This window comes from Struthio camelus, chromosome Z (genome assembly GCF_040807025.1).
Source record: "Struthio camelus isolate bStrCam1 chromosome Z, bStrCam1.hap1, whole genome shotgun sequence".
Lineage (NCBI taxonomy): Eukaryota > Metazoa > Chordata > Aves > Struthioniformes > Struthionidae > Struthio > Struthio camelus.
The window spans coordinates 75,695,755-75,719,954 of record NC_090982.1 but is presented as its reverse complement, the minus strand read 5'-3'; the positions used below and the strand labels follow the sequence as shown (position 1 = coordinate 75,719,954).

Below are 24,200 nucleotides of genomic sequence, written 5' to 3'. Positions count from 1 at the left end.
CCTGTGATGGTAGGATGGGGTGTGAATCAGCTGAGACAGCTCACTGCCTATGCACATGGTTTATATGATTGTCTCATGGGTTAGGTCCTGGCTTCAGCCATCGAGTCGTTGGGAGCGTGTGCTGTACAGGTTACAAGTTATTTTCGTGGTGCAATTTCTTTGAGTTGGGTTTTTGCTTTAGGTTTCTGTGGTAAGTGTGTATCGAATCATTCAGGGAAGCCTGAGTACGGTGCTGGTACTAATACTTATTTCTTCTTTTTCTTTTACTCCAGACCAATGAGTGGAATAAGAATGATGATCGGCTGCTACAGGCAGTGGAGAATGGCGATCCCGAGAAAGTGGCTTCGTTGCTGGGTAAAAAGGGAGCCAATGCCACCAAACAGGATAGTGAGGGCAAAACTGCGTAAGTCCGTCATTACACTTGTGAATATATGCCCCTTAAAAGAATTAAGAACCAGAAGAGATCAGTGTGAAATGCAATTTTCTTTTCACCTGAAGCACAATACATTCTGGAAGGCTTCTGTCAGATAGTCTGCATTTGTAATCCTTCATTTAAAATTCCATTTCAGAATCATGAACCCACTGAGGTGACTAGAAGTCAGACTGCTGGGCTGATTGGTGCCGTTTTAGGAAAGGGTGTCTGGGGACTTAGAAATTTCATGGCATGCTGTAGGTTGCAGACTCTGAACAAGCATTAATATTTGGAGCTATTTTTTCCTATGGACATCAATTTAATGACATAGAACTGAAGAGAAATTTTCTTTTAAATAGATTAATTTGAACTGAAACTATGGTGACTGGGTTTTAAAATCCTGCAGATGCTAGTGATTCTGGGGACTTTTTTGATTAGGATTTGGCAACGAAAGAGTTTTGGGTGAAAGAGATTCCATTTGCAGTCTGAATATCTCTCAAATATAGCATTTTCCTCTTCTATTCTTCCTTTTCTATTACCCTGTGAACTTTCTGACTTGTGGAGGAAATTAAAGATTCCAGTAAGAAAATCACAGCCAATGAATTCTGTCCTTTTCTTGTTTCTTTCTTATGGAATAGAAAAAAGATTAAATGGTTAAATCAGGCATTCTGTGAGAAAACCAAAGCCTTTATAAAATTATGGATAAATAGGGAGAAAGAAAGGCAGTTCCTATATTGGGAGAGGCAGCACAAGGCAGTTTATACCAAATAACGATTTCTAATGAATTACCCCGGGTTATATTTATTGAGTCACGCTCTGCTTCTTGCTTGATCTGTTTGTTTCCTACATCTGCTCTATTTCTGTTCTGCATCTGAGGAAACGGAATGATGGCAATGACTCATAATGACCTGCAACTTCTTACTGCCAAAGTCCAAGCCCTCTAATTGCTTCAAGTGGGCTTTCTCCACACTTTAATATGGTTTTAATTTTAAAAAGCTGCATATGCATGTTTTCCCTTTGAAATGGAGAATCGGGCATAATTAAAGCATGACTTCCATTGAATCTTCTGAATTACAGCTATGTCTAGCGTCTCACGTTTTTATGCTCAAAATAATTTTAGAACTAGATTCTTAAGCTGTTCTATATCCAGTGTAGCACCTATTTTGCAAGTGTCATATTTAATTTAGTGTTATGAATTTATCTAGGGAATGATTCAAGATTGATATTATCAATAAATATACACAAGCCTTTTGACTCTAAGGAATGAGTTTGTTGTTACTGTAGGGATCTGGTGCAATGTTTTTCAGCTTTGGAGGGGCACACTACAAAGTTTCTTTGTAGCTACAAATAAAAAAAGGATTTGATGATCATATATTAACACAGGTGCAGCTACTTCTTTTTTTCTTTTGCTTGAAACAAATGTGGATTAATGCTATGCAGATCTCTGAGTTTGCCAGTTCAGCATGCTCATTTAATTATCATTTCATTTTAAAATATTTCTGTGTAGTGGCTTCAAAGAAAGCTTTAAAAAGTACCCAGATGAAGAAAAATATTATTTCTGAGATACAGAAAGACAGAGAGTCAACTCTCATTCTGTTTCCAGTGCTTTGTGAGACTTAGCAGGCCTGCTCAGGTTATTTCTTTTCCCGTTTTAGAAGATAGAGACGGACGGGTGTAGAAACCATGACACTGATCTGGAGGAACATACTTACCACGGAGCCTCATGACCCAGAAATGTACTCTAGTATGGTTTATTAACATTAGGCAGCATCTTGTTTGCATTTTTCCCACTTCAGAGTCTTTTATTTTATTTTATTTTATTTTTAGTTTGTGCAGATGTGTATGGTGCCTTTTCGTGTCTGTGTTTATTGACATACGTATACACACACACACACTCATTCACTCTAAAACCAAGGCACTGTTGCACAAGCAATGTTCTCAAACGCAAAATGAAGTACAGCCATCACTTTTGGCATAGGTAGGCTTGTTTCTCCTGCGTTTACAGGGCAATGCCAAGGCTTCGGTCCTGCACAGGGCCTCTGGGCGCCAGACGCCGTTGTTCTGCCAATCTCAGCCAGTCTGCGCCGAGGCGCAGAGCCAGCTGCGGCCCAGCCCTGCGGTGCTTTAGTGTCCCGCAGGACTATGGCAGTAAGCTGTGTCAGCCACCGCATCTGGAACGTGGGGACTCTCATGCTGGGAAAGAGCGATGTGGAGAGGTCTGTTCAGGACAACTGGCCACCATCATGCTCAGACTTCCCTGGCTGCGTTTTAGAAAGAGGTCCACAGTGTCATGTGGGAAGCTCTTTGAACGAGCGGTCTGTTAATCCTTGTGAGTATATATTGATGCATTTGTTTACATAATTAGGCCGAAGGTGACTAACCAGAAGAGCATAAAGGATGCAATTATATAACTACTTGCATAACGTGATTAAATACTTTATTGTAATGGAATGTGCTTGAAGGCACAAAAGCAGAAACAATTAAATATTGCAGTAGAGGTTTGGCCTGTCACTCTCCTTTCCTTTAAGGTGTGATATGTTTCTATTAAGATCTTTATTTTTATTCTTTTTATAGGTAAACCTTTATCAACAGCAGTCGTTCTTGGTACTGCTCAGACCTTTATGTGAAGCAAAGCATTTCATGTAGTGTACTAGTTTAAACAAGAGGTGGAGAGGACTCTAATTTTTCCTGCTCAAGGGAGTGTTGTTAGGTTTTTATTTTGTTTTATAATTAAATCACTTCTTAATGTAAAATATTTGAACTGAGAGGAACGGAGACCAGAAGCCAGGATTTTCTACCTCTCCCTTGTTGAACATGGCATGCATTCAATGCGCTGCAGGTCTGCTTCAGTTTTGGATGTAATTCCCAAATTTTGCCTGTTTCCTCTCTCGTCTCTGTCTTAGATCTATCTCTTTCTGGCTTACCTGCATGGGATGAAATGCAGGTGCTTAAACTAATGAGATCTAGATACTAATAAATTCCTTCGAGGTAGTATTTCCAGCTTTTCATTAGGAGCTGTAAGTCTTCAGTATTTTAAAAAAAAATTGTCAAACTAATGAAGCAAGGTTTTTAAAGACTTGCCTGACTTTCCCCACCACCACTCTGCCTCTGACTCAGTCCTTTTTATAAACAATAAATCAGTTTTAAGGCCGTGGAGCAAATCCACCCTTGGCATAAGTTGACACAGCCCCATTGTTGCTCCCACTTACACTAGACAAACTGCTGCCAAGCACATTTGTAATAGAACCTATCTGGAAATCTGACTCTGCCATTGTAGTCTTATTCTGCCAGATAGTTTTTTTTGTCCAGCTTCCTTAAACAACAAAACAGTGCTTTCCAATTTGGAAGTTGATCATTTAAATCCCACTTAAACTAACAAAAAAAGGCTTTTGAAAGAGAGCCTTTTCAGAAGGGGATAGAATTCATTCATGTACTGCTCTTTCCACAAGAGTAAGTGTTCAAATGGGTTGTTATTTAAAGAAGCTGCAGCTATTACTGAAAAAATTTTGGAAATGATTCACAGTGTATAAATGGCAGCACTTCCTTGTCCTAAAGTTATTTGGTCTGCATGCCAGTGCATCACTGCCATGTTTGCGTGTTGCTACAAGGTACTGAACTAGAATTAAATGCTTATGGCTATTATATGAAACAATAGGTCTCTGTAAATTTTTTAACTGCAATTGCATCAGCTGTTGTTTAATAAAATGAGTCTGACAATGGCACAAAAAAGTTTTAGAAACCTCTACAAATGCACTTTTTCAAGGACTCTTTCACAAAGCTATTGTCAATGACCATCAGCAGGGATGATATATTTTCATTTGAACCAGAATGTTCATGCCTCTGAGGGTAAGCTGAAAATATATTTCGGAGCATATTCCCACCCTATATCTTTTATATATATCTTGTACATAGTATTTTGCCTTTGCCTCACTTTTGGGTTTTATTGTATAAGTGGCGTAAAGGACATCGGTGTTCAAAAAGTAAGTCGGGTTTTAAATACCTTTTGAGAGGGAGTCTTTCCTTTAAAGTAATAATGGTTTACCTTCAAGGGAGCTTTTGAATGAATATAGACTTATTACAGATAGTATACTGTTCTGCTTGAGAAAAGATAACCGTAGGAAGTGGTTTAGATAGACGTGACATGAAAATCAGAGAAATATTTTATCAGGGAGACTGGTGCCTAGGAATGCAAGAATTGCAACATCCTCCCCTTGTCAGTTCTGAATTACTATGAATAAATCCTCTAGGAGACCTTTGAAATTCAGTGCTAAGGACCCCCAGTCTAACACCATGCACTGGAAGATGTTTCTTCTGCACAGACTCTTTGTCATCTCCTAAAATTATCCAAAGAGTTTAGTGGAAAAGCACACTAACTTCTGAAAATTGTATCGGAGTGGGAGCTGCAAGAAAGGTTTGGAACCCTGGATTAGAGGACTGTCATCTCGGCAGGAACGGAGTCCACAGGTGTTCCAGTGACCTGAAATGATCCCTGGTGCAAAACAATTTTTGATTTACTTTTATCATAATTAACTTACGGTAGTCCAGCTGGTTACATCAGTGTCTAGGTTTCAGAGTATGGACAAAATAAAGACCACCACAGTGATCTCTGTTTGTATTTTATCTCTAGTGAAGAGATGGCTGAAATCAGGTTCTTATTCCAAACTTTCTGGTAAAGTTACATTTCTTGGGAGATTTGGATATAAGAGGTTTTGTCTCCCCAAAACTTTACTGAAGTTTTATTCCGTTTCAAATCCTAATTGTCCCTTTTCCCTCCTGTTCCCTGCAGGATTACTATGAATAATTCAATCAAGTTGTTTATATCAAACTTGCTGTAAAATTATTTTCCACTTTAGTCTAACTCTTAGAAATGCTAATTAAGTATCTGGGCAAGGGTGGATAAAAGCATCCTCTGCCAGGATGGCCAATTGGACTAATTAACTGTTCTCTTAAGTTCAGTATGAGCAAATTGTTAATACCTAGCAAGAAGAAATGTTCATATTTTCATGAAAGAGCAATATTTAACTCTCATTTCATAATTTGGCAATACATGAAAAAATCCTCATTTTGTGCAAACAGTACTGTATTGACAATCATACCTTATGCAAGCTTTTAAATGAAATTCATGGGGTGGATTTCATGTAAGTGGTTGTTTGCTGCCTCTCGACTGAAACTGTATATAGGCCATTTTCTCATGGCTGGAGTACATGACCCCTCACTTAGACTTTGAGACACATCATGATACAGATTTTAGTTTTTAGCTTTATTTAAATTGACAACATTTAAGTTCAGTTGTGTATGCCTTTTTTAAAGCAAATTTTTTATAAGACATTTTAATCTTTTTGTACCTTCATGTTAAAAACAAACAAACAAAAAATTAATTGAATAGATTATCTTCCGTAGACAGAGAAACTTTTTAGTTTGATTTCAGTTAGAAAAATCTAAACTGCACTGCTGAGAAACCAAAGCTTTTTACTTTCTCTCTCTAGTGATTTCACATATTGGAAAAAAAATTCCAAGTGTTACTGAAAGGACAAACTCCTTATTTCATATAAACTGTGTGCACTTGCTGAGCACTGAGAAACATCCCATGGGTTTCACATCTTACACGCACAGAACTTCCTGTAGATGATTGTTAGAGTTCAAGGGGAAAACAATCAATCTGTGTTTCTTCTAGGAACCAGCTTGCATCTTAATAGTTGAGGTTTTTTTTCACACAGGCTATAAGAAGATGGCTATTCTTAATATATCTATTCCAATTAATTGTCTACTAGTACGGCTATCATCTCAGAAGAAAGCAATTTGCGTTGTGAAGGGTCTCTATAAGTCTACTTTGATAGCCCGTGTCTGTCCCATTTCTTTTCAAGGGCAGGACTGGCAAAGCCCATCATGCAGTGCCAGGCAGCCGATGGAACCCCTTCTAGAGCAACTCCATTCACCGTCTTGCCAAATATCCAGATTTTACCGGATCTGGCCAAGTTTCGAGAAGTTTGTCAGTTGCTCAAATTAGAGCATAACCTAGATGATTGTAAGTTTGTGTATGCTTGGCTTGAAGGAGCTGCAGTTCAGCTCACGGGGAAGCAGACTGCACCACCCCGCTGCTGCGTTAGCAGCGCTGTACTGCTCCTTGCACTTGTCCTGTGCGAGCTGGCGAGACAGCCCAGAGGGAGCGTGCCTTTGGAGCGGGCCAGAGCCAGGCCCTCCAAGGCTGCCGGGCATAGGGCTGGAGCTGCAGTTGTTTTTACAGGTTTACATCTACATAATGGGCTGCAGTTGTTTTACGTGTTTTTCAAAGGCTTGGGCAACCAAATAAGCTGTATGTGTAGGTTTTAATTATACCAGCTGGCTGCTACTAGCCTAAAAAAAAAAAAGTACTCTAATCTAGGAAGGGAAGAGGAGCAGACAGCCAAAACAGAGCAACATGCAAATGCTGGATTTGGGTTTTAGCTCTAAAATGAAGTCCAAGACAATAGGCTATGCTGGTGGCTGCTTATTTATCTGGCTTATATATCTCAGTCTTTTTTGCTACCTGCTTTGTAGGTGTACTCTTTGTTAGGAAAATAATAAATGGCAAACACTGGAGAGCTCTAAAGTTGGCTCTTTCTTCTTGCACATGTCTATGTCCCAATCCCTACCCCTTTTCAGAAAATTGGAGTCTTCATTTAAAAAGTTTAGTAGTATAGTTTCTCTAAAATGCTAAATAAAAATACTATTGCACTTAGTTTGTAATTCTTCTATGAAGCAAGAGAAATCCATTTTATACAGTTAAAAATATTTGATGGTTCTGTTGCTTCAAATCTGAAACTCTCTGAAGTATTTGAAGTTTAAAAGTCACAGAAAATTCAACATACCCTTAGCACATACCCTTAGCTATCCTTTGTCAGCATCCCTAATGTCAAATAGGGATATCTTGCTTCTCAGTTCTTCGAGTGTTGTATGCAGTTCTTAAGCCTTATTGGATTTTCATGCAACAAAAATATTTTCTTTAGATTAACTTTTACCAAGTTGTTCTCAGCCTTCTCCAGCCTTTTCCTGGCCTCTTGTTAGGTTAACATGCTTTAGGATTTCTTTGCTCTAATTTCATGACTTTTCACGTAGCAGGTTGTTAGCTTTTGCTGGCACATCAGCAGCAATACCAAACAGGTTGCATTGGGGGAGGGAGGTCGAGGTAGATGCTAGGCTTTGCTCTCATTGCGTAGCTTAATTTTAACTCTATTTTTTATTTGTCCTTGCAAGCAACGTCTAAGGGCAGCAGATGGGTTGAGCGTAGCTGGTTTTACCTAACTCAAGGAGAAAATTATGAAAATCATTCCATGGCATCCTCAGGGATTTTGATTTCATCCTATGCTAAGAAGCCATCAGAAAGCATATATATTGAAAAGCTAACCATGCACCCCTTTGGGCTTTAGATGTGGGATGTCTCTTTGAAGAAACAGAAGGAAATTTTCTTACTCTTTTACTTCCATTCATCCCTCTGAGCTTGGCTTTAGAGGCACAGGTGACTTGGCACTGGCATTCTTTAAACTTTTTTGAGTGGTGTTCAGCTTCACTATTTCTTGCACTTTCTCCATCTTCCTACCCTATAACACCCAAAATAAAAGTAGCATTTTAAAACTTCAGACATTCGGTCAGCACCTAGGAGTGCCGTGAAGCTGGTCCTTGGCAGAGTTTGTGTCGCAATTTGCTGATGATAGCTGTTGAGGGTCTTTAAAAATGGACGCTCTGCAGGAAACTTCATATAACAAATTGAAATTGTGAGCACTTACATTTACAGTTAATGGTAGATGGGAGAAAAGGCTGTATGTTTCAGACTTGAAGTGGGAGTTTGTAATGTGATAGTAGAGTTTGCCAAAGAAAACTGCATATGAAAATGGAACTGCTGGAACGCAACCTGAGAATGAAAAATATAAGGCTTCTGGGGATCCCAAAAATCTCTCTGAAGAGTAACTGGGTGGATATTTTTGCTGAGTTTGAAGGCTGAAATCAGGAGTCTTTAGCTTGCCAGCTCCAGTACTGTATGATGCAATTGCCTCCTTCCTATGAAGAAAACAGCCATTCAGCAGTCTTGCCTTTTATTAATGTCCTATACCTCGAGGTGTGTATGATTGAAACAAGATTCTTTGTGCTATGAGGCAAGGCTGGAAACTTTATATGAAAACAGTATTTTCGTGAACGTGGTTCCAGAATATATGCGAATGTAAAAGAGGCAGGTCGGGGTTTGCCAGAGGGTTTTGGGGGCAGATGCAGCCTCCAGTTTATACGGAGGAGGGGAGGACGTAGGATGTATGCATCACTTTGCTTTACAGTGGCTGGTGGTAAGGGTGAGAGAGAGGAAAAAACTCCCACAGCTACAAATAAATTCACAACTGCTTATGTCACCTTCCTTCCTAACATCTTGGCTGCCTGCATTCCAGAAAACGTTAGTAGCAGCCTATTTACAAATCTAGATGGAGACTGATGAGGGGACCAAGAGCTTACATCTGCTGTTCCGAAACTGTATTTGTTCCTTGCACATGTATTTCTATGAGGGGAAATTTCTTTTAACTGTATGTCTTTAGACGCTCGGAGTTCAACCAGCAGACAACGTTTCTGGGTTCCTGATGAGTTAGCTGAGTGGTCAAGAATAGTTTTATAGTCTTCTGTACTGCAGTGCGCTCTCAGCAGCAGCATAAATGGCTGGGAAAGAAGTCAGCTATTTTTTTTTCCAGGTTTGTCCACCTGGAAAAATCTCGTTCCTGTGTAAGGGGTTGGACTGAACTGAAATACTTAGTATTGTCTGCTCTCTGTTCTGGCCTGTATTTCTTGCTTACTAACTAGTGGCCCTCTGTTCTTAGCAAAAATCTCTGAGCACTCTGTAATCTTAAGCAACTGATTATGTGAGTGCAACATGTATTGAAACTCCTATAGAATTATTTTTTAAGGTCTTTTCTGTCAGTAACGCTCTGCTTTTGCCCTGATTCCTAATCCAAAAGACATGCTGTTCTCATGATATCTAAGCAAGTTCACATTCTGAATTGTGAGGTCTGCTCTCTTTTTGTGCATGGGTGCACAGATGATAATGGTATTAGCTGACAACCTTTATCGGTGTTTCTTAGCAAGCTAGTCTTTCTTAAAGTTGATGTTTTTAAAGGAGAGCGTGGAGGGCATTTACATTGCCCAAGATCCCAGTTTATTTTGAGGCTTTTATTTTTGGGGGTCTTTGGATTTGGGAGAGGAAGGAAGCCTAGATGTTTGTCTTGTTTTGAGAAAATAACCACAAGTCATTTTCCAATTTAAGAAATAGTTTCAGTATAATCTAGGTTTACTCTCCTGTGGTGCTTTGTTTTCAGTTCTTTCAATGAGTGCCTCCTACTGTCCGAATTTCCATCCTTAGCAATTCCTTATTGCACAGTCTGTGTTGTGAGGTTGAAGCTGAAGTTATGGACAGAAGGCAGTACCTAAAAGGTACAGATTAGACGTATGCTACCATAGCAGAAGTTACTGTCCTTTTTTTAATGCTTTACCACAGTCGAGCAGGCAGTAAAGGAAGTGTAGAACTCCTTTAAAAACTACTTGGTCACTCTGGGTAATTGAATTTCTTTTAAAACTCTTGACACTTAATTTTCTGTAATGGTGCCAACTCTGGCTTGGAAAAAAACAAAACAAAAACCATATCTTTTCTATAACTGTTCCTCCTATGCTAATTTTTTGCACTCTTTTGGGTGCATGTACGCACGGGACAGGAGCATGATATGGACTGCCTGCATTTAATGAACAGCCCCATTTATAAAATTTATTCCTAGGAGGAGATGAAGTGGCTGCAATGTGAAACTCGGGCCTTTATTTGTTTAACAAAAATAAAAACCTAGTAAATATTGATAGTATTGCCTGCAGATTTTGGACTTGCATGTAAGTTGACCTCTCATATGGAAAGCAAATCTGAGTGGGCTTATTGTGATATCCACTGGTGCTCCGGTCTGTCTCTTAAGTTGTAATATAGAAAAGTCTATAGCAACTGAAATGCATCTTCTTCAGAATTTATCTGGTGATGTCCAGCAGTCTGTTTCTCACTTTCTTTCTCAATTTTGATTTGGTTTTCATGTTGTTGCCGAGTCTACTGTGCCTTTTCACGTGGGAGTGCCAGTTTAAGGAACTTCTGTTCCAGGACCTTTATTCTGACTCAGGTTAAAAAATGCCTTAAGGAATCAGTTCCCAGACACGCTTTGAAACAGAGGGACAGTGCGAGTAGAGGAACGAGGGCAGCAGTGGGATGCAGATAATTTAAGCTGGTATTCCTGAAATCTGCCACTGCCAGTTTCATGTTAAGGTAAAAAGGATGAGAAGGGACTCCATTAATGAAGAGGCAAGACTTTTTTTCCTCCCCCTGGGTGAAAGATGGGTAACATATCTCACGATAGTTGCTACTGACAGGCTTGCCAATATTGAGCTTTGGCCACATTTCCTCTGTAGTTGAATAACTGGCTGTTTCTAAGCCATATATCTTCTGAAATAAGTGGCTGTCTCTTAATGCAGTCAGGGAAAGATAAAGATTCAGTGACCTTCACAGGGAAATGCCTAGGGTTTAATGTTATTTTTCAGTTTTAAGGTGAAATTCCACAGCAGCTAAAGCTGCTCTTGAGCTGAGGTTGTGACAGCCCCGTTCCTTCCCTTGCGCTGGCAGTTTGTGTGATGAAACAAGGGAAAGTTGCTTTGATTTTTCAGCTGGTTTTCTTCCCTGTGCCAGCTCACCAGCTGCACAGGTACCAACTTGGACTGATGCAAGGAAGAGGCAGAACCAGGCAGCTGGATCAGCGTATGCTGACCATGGAAGCATAACCCTTGCTGTAATAGACAGTTGCCGCTCTGCAGAGAGCCCTGTCTGGGTTGGTAGAGGAAGGCAGAAATGCCTCCTGTTTTAGTACCTTTCTGGACCTTTCACCCATCTCTAAATTTGATGGTGGCTATTTTTCTATGAATTAGATACAGGATACGTCAAAAGTTTCTTGTTGAACAGGCTTACTTCTGTCACTGCTTTCCTGTTGATAAAATCCCAAACCATTAAGATAAAAATAAACTATTCCTCTCTAATTACAGATCGTTTTACTGCATGACAGAGGAGACTACCTTGAACTTGCTCTTGAGTGATTGCAGGCACTTTTTATGCACAGAATATGCTGCTCTAGTTGTCCTCATGGTGCTTTCTCATCCATCTCAGCTCTCTGGCACACTCTAGCACTTCTGCCGCTTGCCCTAGGTTGGAAAACAATCAAGAACCAGATACCATCTAATATCTTTATTTTTGCTGGTGTTATTGAAGTGGAAATAGAGGCTTTGACTGACCTAGAGTGTGTAGTTTGAGGGATAATAGTGTCTGTGAAATCATTATAGACACTTTAAACCAGATGCTGCCTCCAAAACGTGTAAAAGTTCAACTCAGTGCAGAAAAGCAGCCAGATTATCAGTGGGTCTCTTCCTGACTGATAGTTTGGCAAATCGCTTGCCTGTCTGGTCTGGTAGCAGAAAAAGTTGAATGTCTTCCACTTCAATTTTTTTTTTTTTAATCAGCGTTACAGAGGCTCCAAGCAGCTCTGTGTCTTTATTTTATCTATCTTGTTTGTTTGTGTGAAGGTATTGGTCAGTCAGGAAACTGTAAATCATCAAGCCGTTGGCAGAAAACTCAGACTTTTTGAAATTCAACAAAGAGTTGACGTACATTAGAAAATTAAGAAGAACGATCTACTTTGGGGAGGGATGTTTTTACTCAAAATAAACTTTGACAATGAGTATATGTGAGTTCATAGTGTATTTCAAACATTCTTGCACTTAAAATATTTTCAGAGCACTCAGGTTAAAATGGCAGAGAACAATAGTGTGTTGCAGTATATGGCTTGTATGCGAGTTTGACTTTGCTTCATGCTTGTTATAACATTGTATTTGCCGTATTCTGTTCATTTAGCATCCATCATTCAACTACGTTCTTTACTTGCTTTAGATTTTGGTAAATGCCGTGTCAGGCTACTTTCAGGCCCTGGCGATACCCTAAAGCTACTCTTGAGCGTGACCCTGCCAAACAGCGGTGGAGCCCCCGATAATCTTTCTCTTTTTTAATTTCATTTTTCTTTTCACAAATAAAAATTTCCTAGTGTTAGAAGGTTAGTGTCTGAAATTAAGACTTCGTATTTATTGATTCTTATTTCATCATATCTCATTCTACTTCTGAGGTATTTTCCCTAGCTGTAAGGACCACCCACTTGTTTTAAGCCAGCTGTCAAAATAATGTTCAGTAAGAGGATTGCAATCAGTCATGCAGGACGTAGCTCTACAAATGGTTAAGCAGAGAACGTAGATTCAGCAGACCTGTATTCTATTGCTATCGCTACGTCCACAAGCTCAGTTAGCCCCATTTTTCCATGACTAACCTTTACGTGTAGAATACTTGTGTTCTTCTACCTGTGACAGAATTATTTGCAAAGCAATGCTTTATACGAGCTAAGCAGTGAAAATTACAATGCTTTTCTGTTTATGAGTTAGACTGTCTGGCATTTGAATAACTTCTAGAAACACTCACTCTCAGCCTCGTGGCAAAGACCAGCTTGATCTGAACTGCTGCGCCCTGTCAGACACTGATTGAGGAAGTCTCCGTTCCCTTGCTAGCTTGACTTCATAACTAATATCCTTTGCCCTGAGAAAGGAGCAAGCTTATTTAGGACAGTCGTTAAGTACTTTGCCATTTGGTATCTCCTATATGTAAGAAATCTGTTGTTTGCAACTAGTTCTGGGATGTCAAATGCCGCTGTCCATTCTATTCAATCACCAAGCGTTCATAAAAGCCATCTCTCTATCAATGCATTTGAAAATGTTATTTGAGTGAGTTTTCTGGGTAGGGAAAATTGTACCTGCCGGGACTCTGCGGTTGACCCCAAATCAAATGAAATTTTGCTGTATGTTTCCTTTTACTCTCACGCCTGTTTTCTCTTTCTGGGCTTTATGCTCTTCCTGAAGAATGACATTTTTCATTGAATCTTGTTGAGGGCTGAGTAGTTCTGAGACCTGTACGTTCCCAGTGGGATAAAAGCAGTATCGACCAACTGATCTTTGTTGGCTGCAGCACAGGTAGGTTTCAAATGCTGATTTGCTTTATATCCAGATCCAGTGGGAAACCACTGGGAAGGGTAGCTGCTACTCTCCTGCATTGAAAGGTCTGGAGACAATAGTAAAAGACCATCTTAATACATGAGAACCCTAGAAATGTTTTACAGCAATGAAATAATCTACCTCAATCAGTTCAGTTCTGCCTGGGTTATCAAGATGTTCAGCTGTAAGTGGTAGCAACAAGCTTCTCTTTTGTGAAGGGAAAATGAACTATGCTGGAATGGGATTTTAGGCTGAGTGAGACTCTAACCTTCATTGTGGCCCTTGCTCCAAATCAAGCCTTGCATGTTTGTTTTTGTTTGCTTAAGTCATTGCACAACCAGGAAGCAGGAGGAAAACTTGTTTGCTTTCATTTAAAAGGAAGTTTATTCATGAAAGATGCAAGTAGAATGCACCACAGCTCAAGGCTTCCAGATGGTGAGAACTCCAGCGTTTGGAAACCTGCAGCTTTTGCCTCAAATATTTTAGGAAAGTTTATTTAGCTTGTAAAGAATTATTCTGTACCGAAATAAATGTCTACAAGCTTTTGTGTTTCAAGAGCCTCCCTTGCTACACAGCAGCCCTCAGTATCCACTACTGAAGTTTTAAAAAAAAAAAAAGGGGGGGGGGAGGAGAAGAAAAGGAAGGGCTATTACCTTTAAAATCAGGTAGCATGAGAGATGTTAGCAGTACAAGGAGGGAGGGAGGGGTTCTTGGCAAGTGATGGGAGGGAGCTGTAGCAGCCCAATACAGTTTGGCTTAGGCTACTGTACAACTGACCAAGTTAAACCTTATTGTCCTTTCTCTTCGCGGGAGTCTCCAGAGAGCCTTCATATTTTTGCTCTCGTTACTTTCTTACATCCTTCCTACATGTTCTGTCATCTTTCACACAGCCCGTGCTGCTTGCAGATGATGTTTCTTTCATCCATCAATTTGAGAGAAGCAATATTTTTATTCAGTCTTTTCTTACTTGCAAAAATGTTGGCAGCATAAAACTGAGCATCTGTGTATGTGATGACTTGTTGAGAATTGCCGTGAGAATCATTTGCATTGGTGAGACTGATGTATTCGTGGGTGCGTAGCCTGAAACGAGTGAAATTTTTTCTCTCTCTTTGATGCTTTCTTTGCAGTCTGGTTTTACCTAAATAAAACTTTTTTGCACTTGCATATTTTTGTTGCGTTTGGCACCATCTTACACAAACAGTCTGAAAAACCTTCATGTCCCAGATTTAGCCAGTTATTATTATTCATGTATTTATTATTCTTAAGAATATTGTCAAATGTAAGCAAGCGTGTGCTTCGTGGCCTTCCTAATCTTTGAGTGACTTTGATTGTACTGCATATCTATACAAAGGTTTCTAAATGGGTTTCAGTATTTGCTGGTATGTTGTGCTGGCTAAATTAGAGGTGTTGGAATTTATCAGAATCCTTTTGCACTACCCCTCAGCTATTTTCCCAGACCCTGAGAAACCTCCTCTTCTAAACAAAAATGTTTATACAACTTTGCATTGGTCACCAAGTACATGAAGTTTTGTTTTTGAATGACTAGAGAGCAGCTGGTAGCAGTGCTTTTTTATGTTCTTAGACGTGTTAACTCTTCAGTTTGTTTATTGCAGGACCAAGGGTGAGGATGAGCACACAGGGTATTTTTATATCTGTGGCGAATGGTTCAGAACTTGAGCGCTGCCTGTCTGCCGTTGCAGGGCTCCTTGGAGCAAGTGAGGTTGTTGCTGTGCTTGAGAGAGGACTCTGTTGCAGCAGATTCAAACTGCATTCTAGGCAAATGCTCTCCTGTTCGCATTAATCCTCTGCCCTCTGCCAGTTCTTGTCTGTAGGTCTTCTCTACTGGGGTTTCAAGAAGGCTGCAAAGAAAAAGTCTACAGGTTCAAGAAACCTAGTATTGCCGTTCATATGCTCCGTGCCAGAAATTCAGCCATGCCTGTTATTCCCAGTTTCACAGGCTGAGTCAGGCTTTTAACGTTTAAAGGAAGCAGTTGTCCAAAATATAAACTCTTAAGGACAGCAGTTGGTGTGTCTGTGATTTGTTACGCTGCCTCTGGATTCTGAGGGAAAGGTCCTATAACACAGCAGTGCATGATGGTGAAAATGAACATCTCTTGCATAAGACTAGAAAACAGCTCCAGAATACTGGCTTTTTTAGTTTTGGGCGTGTTCGTGAAGGTCCAAACTTTTTATACCCAGTTTAATAGTTATTGAAAGTGTTTTGTCTATAATTTGTGTTTTACCTTTCTTCCACTGAGATCAGCTTGATATGCAGAGCTGTTTCCTAGTAGGAAGTAATAAGTCCACCTATACTGTGTCCACCCCTTTAAGCTCACCTGAGTAGACACAATATGCATCATGGGGATATAAACTTTCCCATTTTTAAAAGCTTTTTCTTCATCTTTGTTTCTCATCTTAATACAAGTCAGCAGTATATATATAGGACCGCTTCTGTGAATCTTGAGGTGCCAAAGATTTCAAAGATGAACCTTCAGCTGTAAAAAGGCTTGAATATAGCTTAACTTCATAGCTCTGTTCTGTAATTAAACCTTTAGTAATTGGTGCTGTTTTGTGGGTCTTGCTGTGGTGTGGTTGGTAACCTCTGCAATTTCCTACTGTTCAAACAAGCAGATGTTTGCGGTGAAAAGCAAAACCAAAAGCTGAAAAATGCATCTCTAGCACAGTCTCACAAATATCCAGTAGCTTTGATTCCTCTGGGGATATTCACAAACACCGATTTTTCCGTCTGCAGTAAAGAAGGATCGGCTCTGTAAAGGAGAATTCAGAAGCAGAAATTGATTTAGGTTAGTTGAGGAGTTGAATCACCTTTTAGAGAAACCACGTTTTGTCCACTGAGAGAGGGAGATCAAGCCAAGTAGACTGAAATCAGTCTTTGTGAATGTTTCTCTCAGTAATTCCCCAAGCCCAGATATTCTGTAGGGATATGTTACATCTCTAGGCCCATTAGTTTAGAAATTGGGTGGGACTAGAAGCACATAAGGTGTGCAGGATTGGTTCATGAAACAGCAACTTGTGTAAAAGTATGAATACAAAAGCTTTTTGATGTGCCTTCTCACTCTCAGTGCTATTATCTTCTTGGAGGGCCGTGGAGGGGCCCCAAAAGATCTAAGGAGAGGGAGGAGAGAACTTGTCAGCATTTGGTTTGTGAATGAAGGAGAAGGGATGTCTTAATGAGAGAAAAGTGACGCACAATGTTCTCTTCCAGTTTTCACCTGGCAGCCACTAAAGGGCATGCAGAATGCCTCAGGATCATGGTGACACATGGTGCAGATGTGACAGCGCAAGATGGTGCAGGTACGCCTCTCTAGACCTCTCTACACATTTAACATGATGATACACTAAATTTGCGTTTATATTTCTTGGCTGTGCAGGTAACAGCACTGCGTCTCCCTGGCAATGTAGGAAAAGCAGTTGTACCATTTGCAGGTTCAGACGTACCTGGTTTTCTGAGTAAAGCCTTCAGACCCTAAGCCCTTGGAAACTTTTGCCTTAGTGCTGTAAATGTCAGCATTATGTTGGAGACCAGATGCAAAATAGTTGTGTGATTTTTCTACAGTAAAAATTCTTTTTGTTAATGTCATTTTGAGGCTTTGCATAGATTAAATCAAGATCTTAACGTGTTGCTTTTATGTGTATCCAAGCTGTTAACCCCATTAACTGTACAGGAGTTGCAGTAAGACATTTCCTCAGGATTATGACATAGTGAAAAGAGCTGATACAGGGCAAAGCAGAGCTGAGAGCTATTAAATGTGCTGTTTCAGCCCTCCAAAAGTCCTATGCCTTAATTACTACTCCACTGGGAGAATGATGGAAGCTGGATTTGAAACCGTCAGACTCTTCGTCACAGATGTCGGTTGACGCATCTGTAGAATCTGTGCCCAGCGTTTTCTCCGGCCGGACCAGTCAGCTTAGCAGTGTTCTGACTCTCCAGTAGTGAGCTGTAAACGCTGGGTTCACTGGGTCCGTTTTGACCACCATTGCTGCCTTAGGGAATTTCTTTCACACTGTGAAATGATTTGCCTCCATGCGGAAGTGTTTGGGATACTGGAAGAAGCATTCAGATTATACATATAATGATAAGAGAATATATGCACCTTATGTAGACTGTTATCCAGAATTCATACTTAATTTTGCCTCAGGTTTTATTAGTTATTTGCTTGGATAACAACAGGTTGCCTGCTCTCTCCTGAGAGTGTCAGCCCAGTGTGTGGTTTCTTAGGAAAAGCCTTTTCTGTAACAGTCCCATCATCTTCTGTACAGTTCCACTGTCACGAGTAGCTCTACTGACTGTATCAAGTACTAAATCTTGACTCCTCCTTTGTTCTTTTCATGGATAATTTATTCTTTTGCTGCTCCGTAATTTGAAGTTGCTCTGTAGATGAAACTAGAAGAGATATTGCAATCTTTCATCATAAATCCATCGTCAGTAAATCACTGTATTACGTAGCAAAATATGAGCTCACAGAAGTTGAGTAAATTAGCAGAAAAGGGAGTCTGCAAGATGCAATCCAAAGTAGGTATGTGTTCTAAGTCCTCTTCTGTGTGCAATCCACAGATGATATGAGTTTGTTGTAGTGGTATCTTGCGAATTTGGCTGTTCTTGCTTTTACCGCTGGGTTCGTTTTTTACTGTAAAATGGCAGAAATCATGAAGACACTTGACAGAAATCTCCCTCCAAGGGAGGCTGAGTAATAAAGAAAAATTGTTTTTTTATGAAACAAAATATAACTGCACAGCATCTCTCCACATGCTCATCAGAAACACAGCACAATCTTAGACAGACTTCTGCCAAGGTAGTCTGGCACACTGTTTATGTGGTTCCAGTATACGAATGTAGACATTACGATTGTTCTGTGGTACCTCCCTGAACAGCAGTCTGTCATAATTATATTCTGCTTGATGCAGGACTTTATTTTATTTTATCTATCTTTACTTGTCTGGTGTTGTGATAGGAACAAGACAGACAATTCACAGTCTGGCCTTTGTCATGGAAGAGTTTATTCCTGTCATTTGGAGTGACTGAAGGCTTAATTTGCTTTGTTTTTACTGACTTAGGGCACAGTGCTTTACATCTTGCAGCAAAGAACAGCCACCCTGATTGCATTAAGAGGCTTCTTCAGGTAAAGTAAATATTAAATTCGTGTTGACTTTTGAAGGTTTTCTTTGATTCCTCTTCACTAGATAATGAAACATATATTTCCTGCTAATAATCTGCACAACAATCCTATGTTGGTGTTCTCTTTTAACTTGCAATCAAGAAAGATGCTTGCCTTTAAGACCTTTATTGGCACTATGTGAATGGGTGACAGAGAGCAGTGTGATATCTTTCCTGAGTGGTCAGCAACTTAGGTTTTCTGATCTGACATAGTAGGGTTGGATTCAAGCAGAGTCCAGCTTCTGTCTCATTTCCTGTCTTTTGTCTGTGTGGCTGGATGTTTTGGAAGCAAGTGGGTTAAGAGGTATATGGGGAAAGAATTTTTCATTTGTGGTCGGACTTTGGTATTGATCTACTGGAATGTTTTCTGTCTGTGCAATTTAAAAGGATAAATTGTTGACTATAGAAAAGTCTGTTGAGTGTAGAGTCAAAGAGAGAAGATACTGAATGGTATCAGATGGTAAAATACAGAAAATACTGTACATGCTTGAATCCTCGGTGAAGTGAGGGAAAGGGCAGTGAGGACTTAGAAAGGGGGTAGAAAGGATGGGGAAAGAAAAGAAAAACAAAAAGAGGAGATGGAGAGAAGAGCTCAGTGATATTGAGACTGAAAATGTGTGCTAGCAAATAAGGAGAGACATTGTCCATCTCAGCTGTCTTCCCTATCGGAAAGCCAGGTGAGCTTTGGTGATGGAAGTGATCAGAGCTATGGAACGGATTTTTCAGAGGAGCTTGGAGTTATCAGTGAGACTGTGGCTAAGACTATGGACGAAATAGTGAGTGTATAAAATAGCACTGCTCAAGAGCACAGTGGTACAAAAAGAGAATGGTTCCTCTATCTTAACCTCCATGTTCCTATTCTCCAGTGACCCCAGGGCTCTCCACTGTCTTCTGTGAACTGCATCAATGTCTCTGACCATACGGGGTCCAATATTCCACCTGCAGACTTGATGCAAGCCTCCCTTGGAAAGGGACATCCTTAACCACCAAGACTCCCCTCTTTGGGATTTCTTTATAAAAATGTAGTAGTACTAAATCAAACACATTTACAGCATAAACAGTGACATCAAGCTGTCACTGATTGTATCGCATGCAGCAACATGATCAACTCTTTGTGCAACTGATGTGCATACCGGTGTTTAATGTCAAGTATTTGTTATCCGTTCACTTATCAGCTACAACCACAACATGCTTTCATTGGTATTTTGCTGGTTTCCTTACAATATTTTTAGAAATATTCATGTTGTTGTAAGTGCCAAACAATTGGTAACATTTTCCAATTTATTCATGCCCTTTGGATCACTTTCTCTCTTCTGTGGACTGGCTTTATGTGATGTAAGCTGTTTGTACGTGTGAGGAATGTCTAAGTTTAACATGGTGAAGTTGAATTAAAAAAGGCTAGATAATTATTTTATACAGACAGAATCTTGGCATTTTTGTGTGGAATGTGGTAATGTTCTTGAACCTGTTTACCTAGAAATCTTACAAGTCTAAGTGCTGCTTTTGAAAGCCAAAAACTGTAATGTTTGTCTTTTAGAAAGCATTATTTCAGGATGGTATCTTTTTTTATTTGCTGTAAACTGAGACTAAAATCTTGTTATCAAAGCAAGTCCTGATCAAGATTTATAATTTGGTATTTTTGTATTTGTTATGTCAAATTCTAGATTGGTTAGTAACAGCTGGCTAAAAAAATACTGCAAAATATAACTGAGTTGTAGAGGCATTAGTTTCTACAAATGAAAATGAAGCATTATTTCCTTTGACAAAGACTTGAAATAACTCTGACTAATTGCCTTAGAGCATGGTTGCTTTTATTCTTACTGTAAGGTAAAATATGAAGCTTTTCTGGGGGAGTAGAGAGAGATTCTTTACTTTTTGATTTCCTGATATAATGTGTTCTAAAACTATAACTTTTTTTAGGGATATCTCCCTCTCTATGAGATATTTCCATAACTTCAGTGTAAGCTATTACCAAGACGGGAGAGATCAGACTGGTGGAGAGGAAAGCTGTCCCTTTTATCAATATTTTGTTTCACTTTTATTACATGGACTGGGTTTCCTGAAGTAGCTCATAAAACTATTCTCAATCATATTCAGCACTCTGTCTTTAGCAGCAAACATACGTTTTATTTTCTTGGTAATTCTCTAATTGCTTTTTTTCTTCTCCTTTCTGTACTCTGCAGGGTAAATGCCCAGCAGACAGCACTGACAACTCTGGGAAAACAGCTTTACATTATGCAGGTAATTTCTTTATTGAAAACTTGTGCTATGTATTTTGTTGTGTTTGCTATACGTAGCTCATCAGTGTGTTAGAGCTTTCTAGGTTCTAATTGCATAAATCTGGTAACTCCCCTTCTGCTGATTGGAAAAATAGCTTGGAAAAATAGATGACACAATGGCAAGCTGGGTTAAAGTTGTATTTATTTCTAGTCTGTCACATCTCTTTTTCGTTGACTAATCTTTAATTTTATTTCCAGCTTGGTGTCTCAGATTTGCTGCAACACATCTGTGTTTTTAATGTGACAATGAAAGCTTGTTTACCTTTTCAAATACAAGATATCCTTGGCTAACTGAAGAGTAGCTGAATGAGGCATGTCCATCCTGATGACTAACAGTTTTCAGATGTTGTCTAGATAAGTGTCATGAATAGTGAATTTCAAGATAATGTACAGTTAACAAGTCCGCTCTTGCATGTGCAGAGCGGTTGCTATACTTAAGATTATATTGATTCTGATTTTAGGTCATAAAGATTCGTAGTTCAAAATGACATGAAAGGATATATTATGAGTTTTATTTCTGCATGCAGCTTGCTGTTAATCCTCTCAGTCTGTGTCTCCTTCTTTCTTAAAAACAGAGGAATCCATTTGAATTTGTTTTCCTCATACCCTGCTACAACGCTGAAGTATTGCAAGTTGGAAGTATGCAACAGATTTCAAAAATGGGATTTAATGGACTTTCATGCTTGTATTTCTTTTTTATTTTTTTTTTAGCTGCATGTGGTTGTCTTCAGGTCGTTCAACTTCTGTGTGAACACAAATGTCCAATTAATGTCAAAGATTTGGTACGTACATCTTATCCCATTGCAATTCAAAGTGGTTTTTATCACCCCTCCACTCTATTCGATCTCAGGTGCAGCCCTTCAAAGCAGTGCTCCTCTTACCTTGAATTTCTTTGCCAGGGAAAGTTTCCTTTCGTGGCTTGCCATAGCAGAGGTGGAGAAGCACATCATCCTCTAGTACAGTAAAGGCAGGATTTGCTGTTCATTAAATTGAGGGATTGATATGAGTAGCTAGAATCTATTCTGATACATTCAAAACCAATCATACATTTAGATAAAAGTCTTCCCATTGACCTCACTGGATTCGGAGAAGGCCCATTGTGTGGCCAAGTCCTGTGAAATGTTGACAAAGCTCAGCCAGAATATGATAGACCTAAGGGAAAAAAATAAACGTGATGTAGCCTAAAGGGTCAGAGTCTGGTAAGTCTGGTAAGTCTTTCTGATAAAGATTCTATCACAAAGCTTTGACCTAAAATTTCTGGCAGAAACATTTTAAAGGGAGAAAAGATTTGTTCAGTCCTAAGAAGAGAAGGTCATGGGAATATCTTATTGCTATCCTCAGATGCATCATGGGAGGTTATAGGGAAGATGGAGCCAGACCCCCTTTAGAAGTGCACAGCGAAAGCAACAGTCACAAGTTGGGCAGTGGACCGAATTGGGAAATTCCAGTTCGGTTGTAGGGAAGAAAATTTCTCACCCTGAAGGTGGTCAGACATTGGAACTGGGACCCAAAGAGGTTGTGGTATCTCTGCCCTCGGAGATCCTTAAAACTTGAGTGCACAAGGCCTTGTGCAATGTAAACTAACTTGAAGTTTACCTTGCTTTGGGTTGAGGGCAGAGGGGTACACACCCCAGATGACTTCTAAAGATATCTTCCAACTAAAGTTATTCTGTGATTCTATGAAATGTTGTATTTTTGCCTTGTTCCTAGTTAAAATTCTCAGTTTTGTTGTGAAGCTGTTCAGAGGCATTGCGTAGTTTCAAAATCATCATGTTATAGCATTTAGCAAATAACAAAAGAATTGCAGAGAGTGAAAGGCTTTCCTGTTCCTAATGGTTTGCTATGTAATACCATCCTCAGCATTCAAGCCAGTAAGCCCAGCTACATTTATGCTGCACAAGGAAAATATACTGATAGCGCCTTGCTTATGCTGTATAGAGGGAAAGTTCACAGCTGCACTTTAAATTTTGGAGTGATATTTGTAAGTGGATGGATTATAGTTCATAGTTTCTTTAAATGTATTCCTAGGATGGGAACATACCTCTGCTGCTTGCGGTACAAAATGGTCACACAGAAGTCTGCAAATACCTTGTGGATCACGGAGCAGACATCAACACTAGGGACAAAAACGGAAGGTACAGCAAGCTAACGTCATCATGTTAATTCTTTCCCAAGACTGACTCAAATGAAGCTTTCTTCCTGAATCCTTCCAAAATCGTTGTTGTTATGTGAATTAATGCCTCCTTTGTCAGACAGCATACCTTGATTGTTGAGACGGCTTACAGAATTCTCGCTAAAGGGAAATGTGAAATGGAAACTAGGTAACTATAAAACTGGATGTGTCTATAAGAACGTCATTGGGCTACCAGAGCAGTGTAAATGCCGTTTGTAAATCCTTCCTTCAAGAATCTGGTTGATAGCACTTACATGCACATCACTTTTTAAACGTCCCAGTTTTAAATGCTACTCTGTTCTTGGCTTGAGATAGTTTCTCCAACTTAAATCCTAAAACAGTGTTACTTGTGAGCGACATCCATGGGGGCTCTCTACTATAATGCTGCCACAGATGCAAGGTGCAAGATAGCAGCAGGAGAAAATACAGTGAAACTTTGATAGTGGAGATGCTGCCCTTTCAGAGAGGTGCAATTTAAAGATTTGTTGTGGTAATAGATGTCTAACGCATCAGAATATAATATTTAAGCAGGAACATCCTGTGGTGAAAAATGCACTTCTTTTGATTATAATGATAATGACTAAATTCAACAGTCTGAAAATTCTGGACTTTTTTATAAACAGTTATTGAAACTGCAAAGGTAAAGCAGGTTGCTGAGATGACTTGACACTCATACCTGATTGCAATCTTGATTATTATATAAGATACACTCTCCGTATTATTCTTTGGCAACACCTAGGATGATAAGATTGGGCCTTAACTTGGTTTATATCAATCCAAAGTTTGTTACAGCAGTCTCTCTTTTAAGCTTTCTAGAGTAAGCCCTTTTATCCCCTTGGTTGGTTTGAACTGCCTCATTGGTGCCTTGAGCTTGAAGTGCTGACCGCTCCAGGACCTCTATCATCTTCTCGCTAATTAGTGTTTAATCAACAGTGTTAAGATTTTGTTTCTTGATTGGATAAAAGCATTTCTGTCATAGATAGGATGATGCTTGGATTTTTTTAGAGCGCTGTGTGTAGAAGCAAAGAAAATGATACAACATGGAATATA

At 39.5% G+C, this 24,200-nt stretch overlaps 1 protein-coding gene across 5 annotated transcripts in view; it reads left to right on the top strand.

Moving 5' to 3' along the window:
• Positions 1-24,200, top strand: part of LOC138060888 (ankycorbin-like) — an 86,353-nt gene that overhangs the window by 50,238 nt on the left and 11,915 nt on the right. For all 5 annotated transcript variants that reach the window (XM_068927461.1, XM_068927458.1, XM_068927457.1 and 2 more), the window contains exons 3-8: positions 273-403; positions 16,749-16,837; positions 18,599-18,663; positions 20,882-20,939; positions 21,689-21,759; positions 23,006-23,112. In XM_068927461.1, coding sequence (XP_068783562.1) covers positions 273-403; positions 16,749-16,837; positions 18,599-18,663; positions 20,882-20,939; positions 21,689-21,759; positions 23,006-23,112 — 521 coding nt within the window. The remainder of the gene's footprint in view (positions 1-272; positions 404-16,748; positions 16,838-18,598; positions 18,664-20,881; positions 20,940-21,688; positions 21,760-23,005; positions 23,113-24,200) is intronic.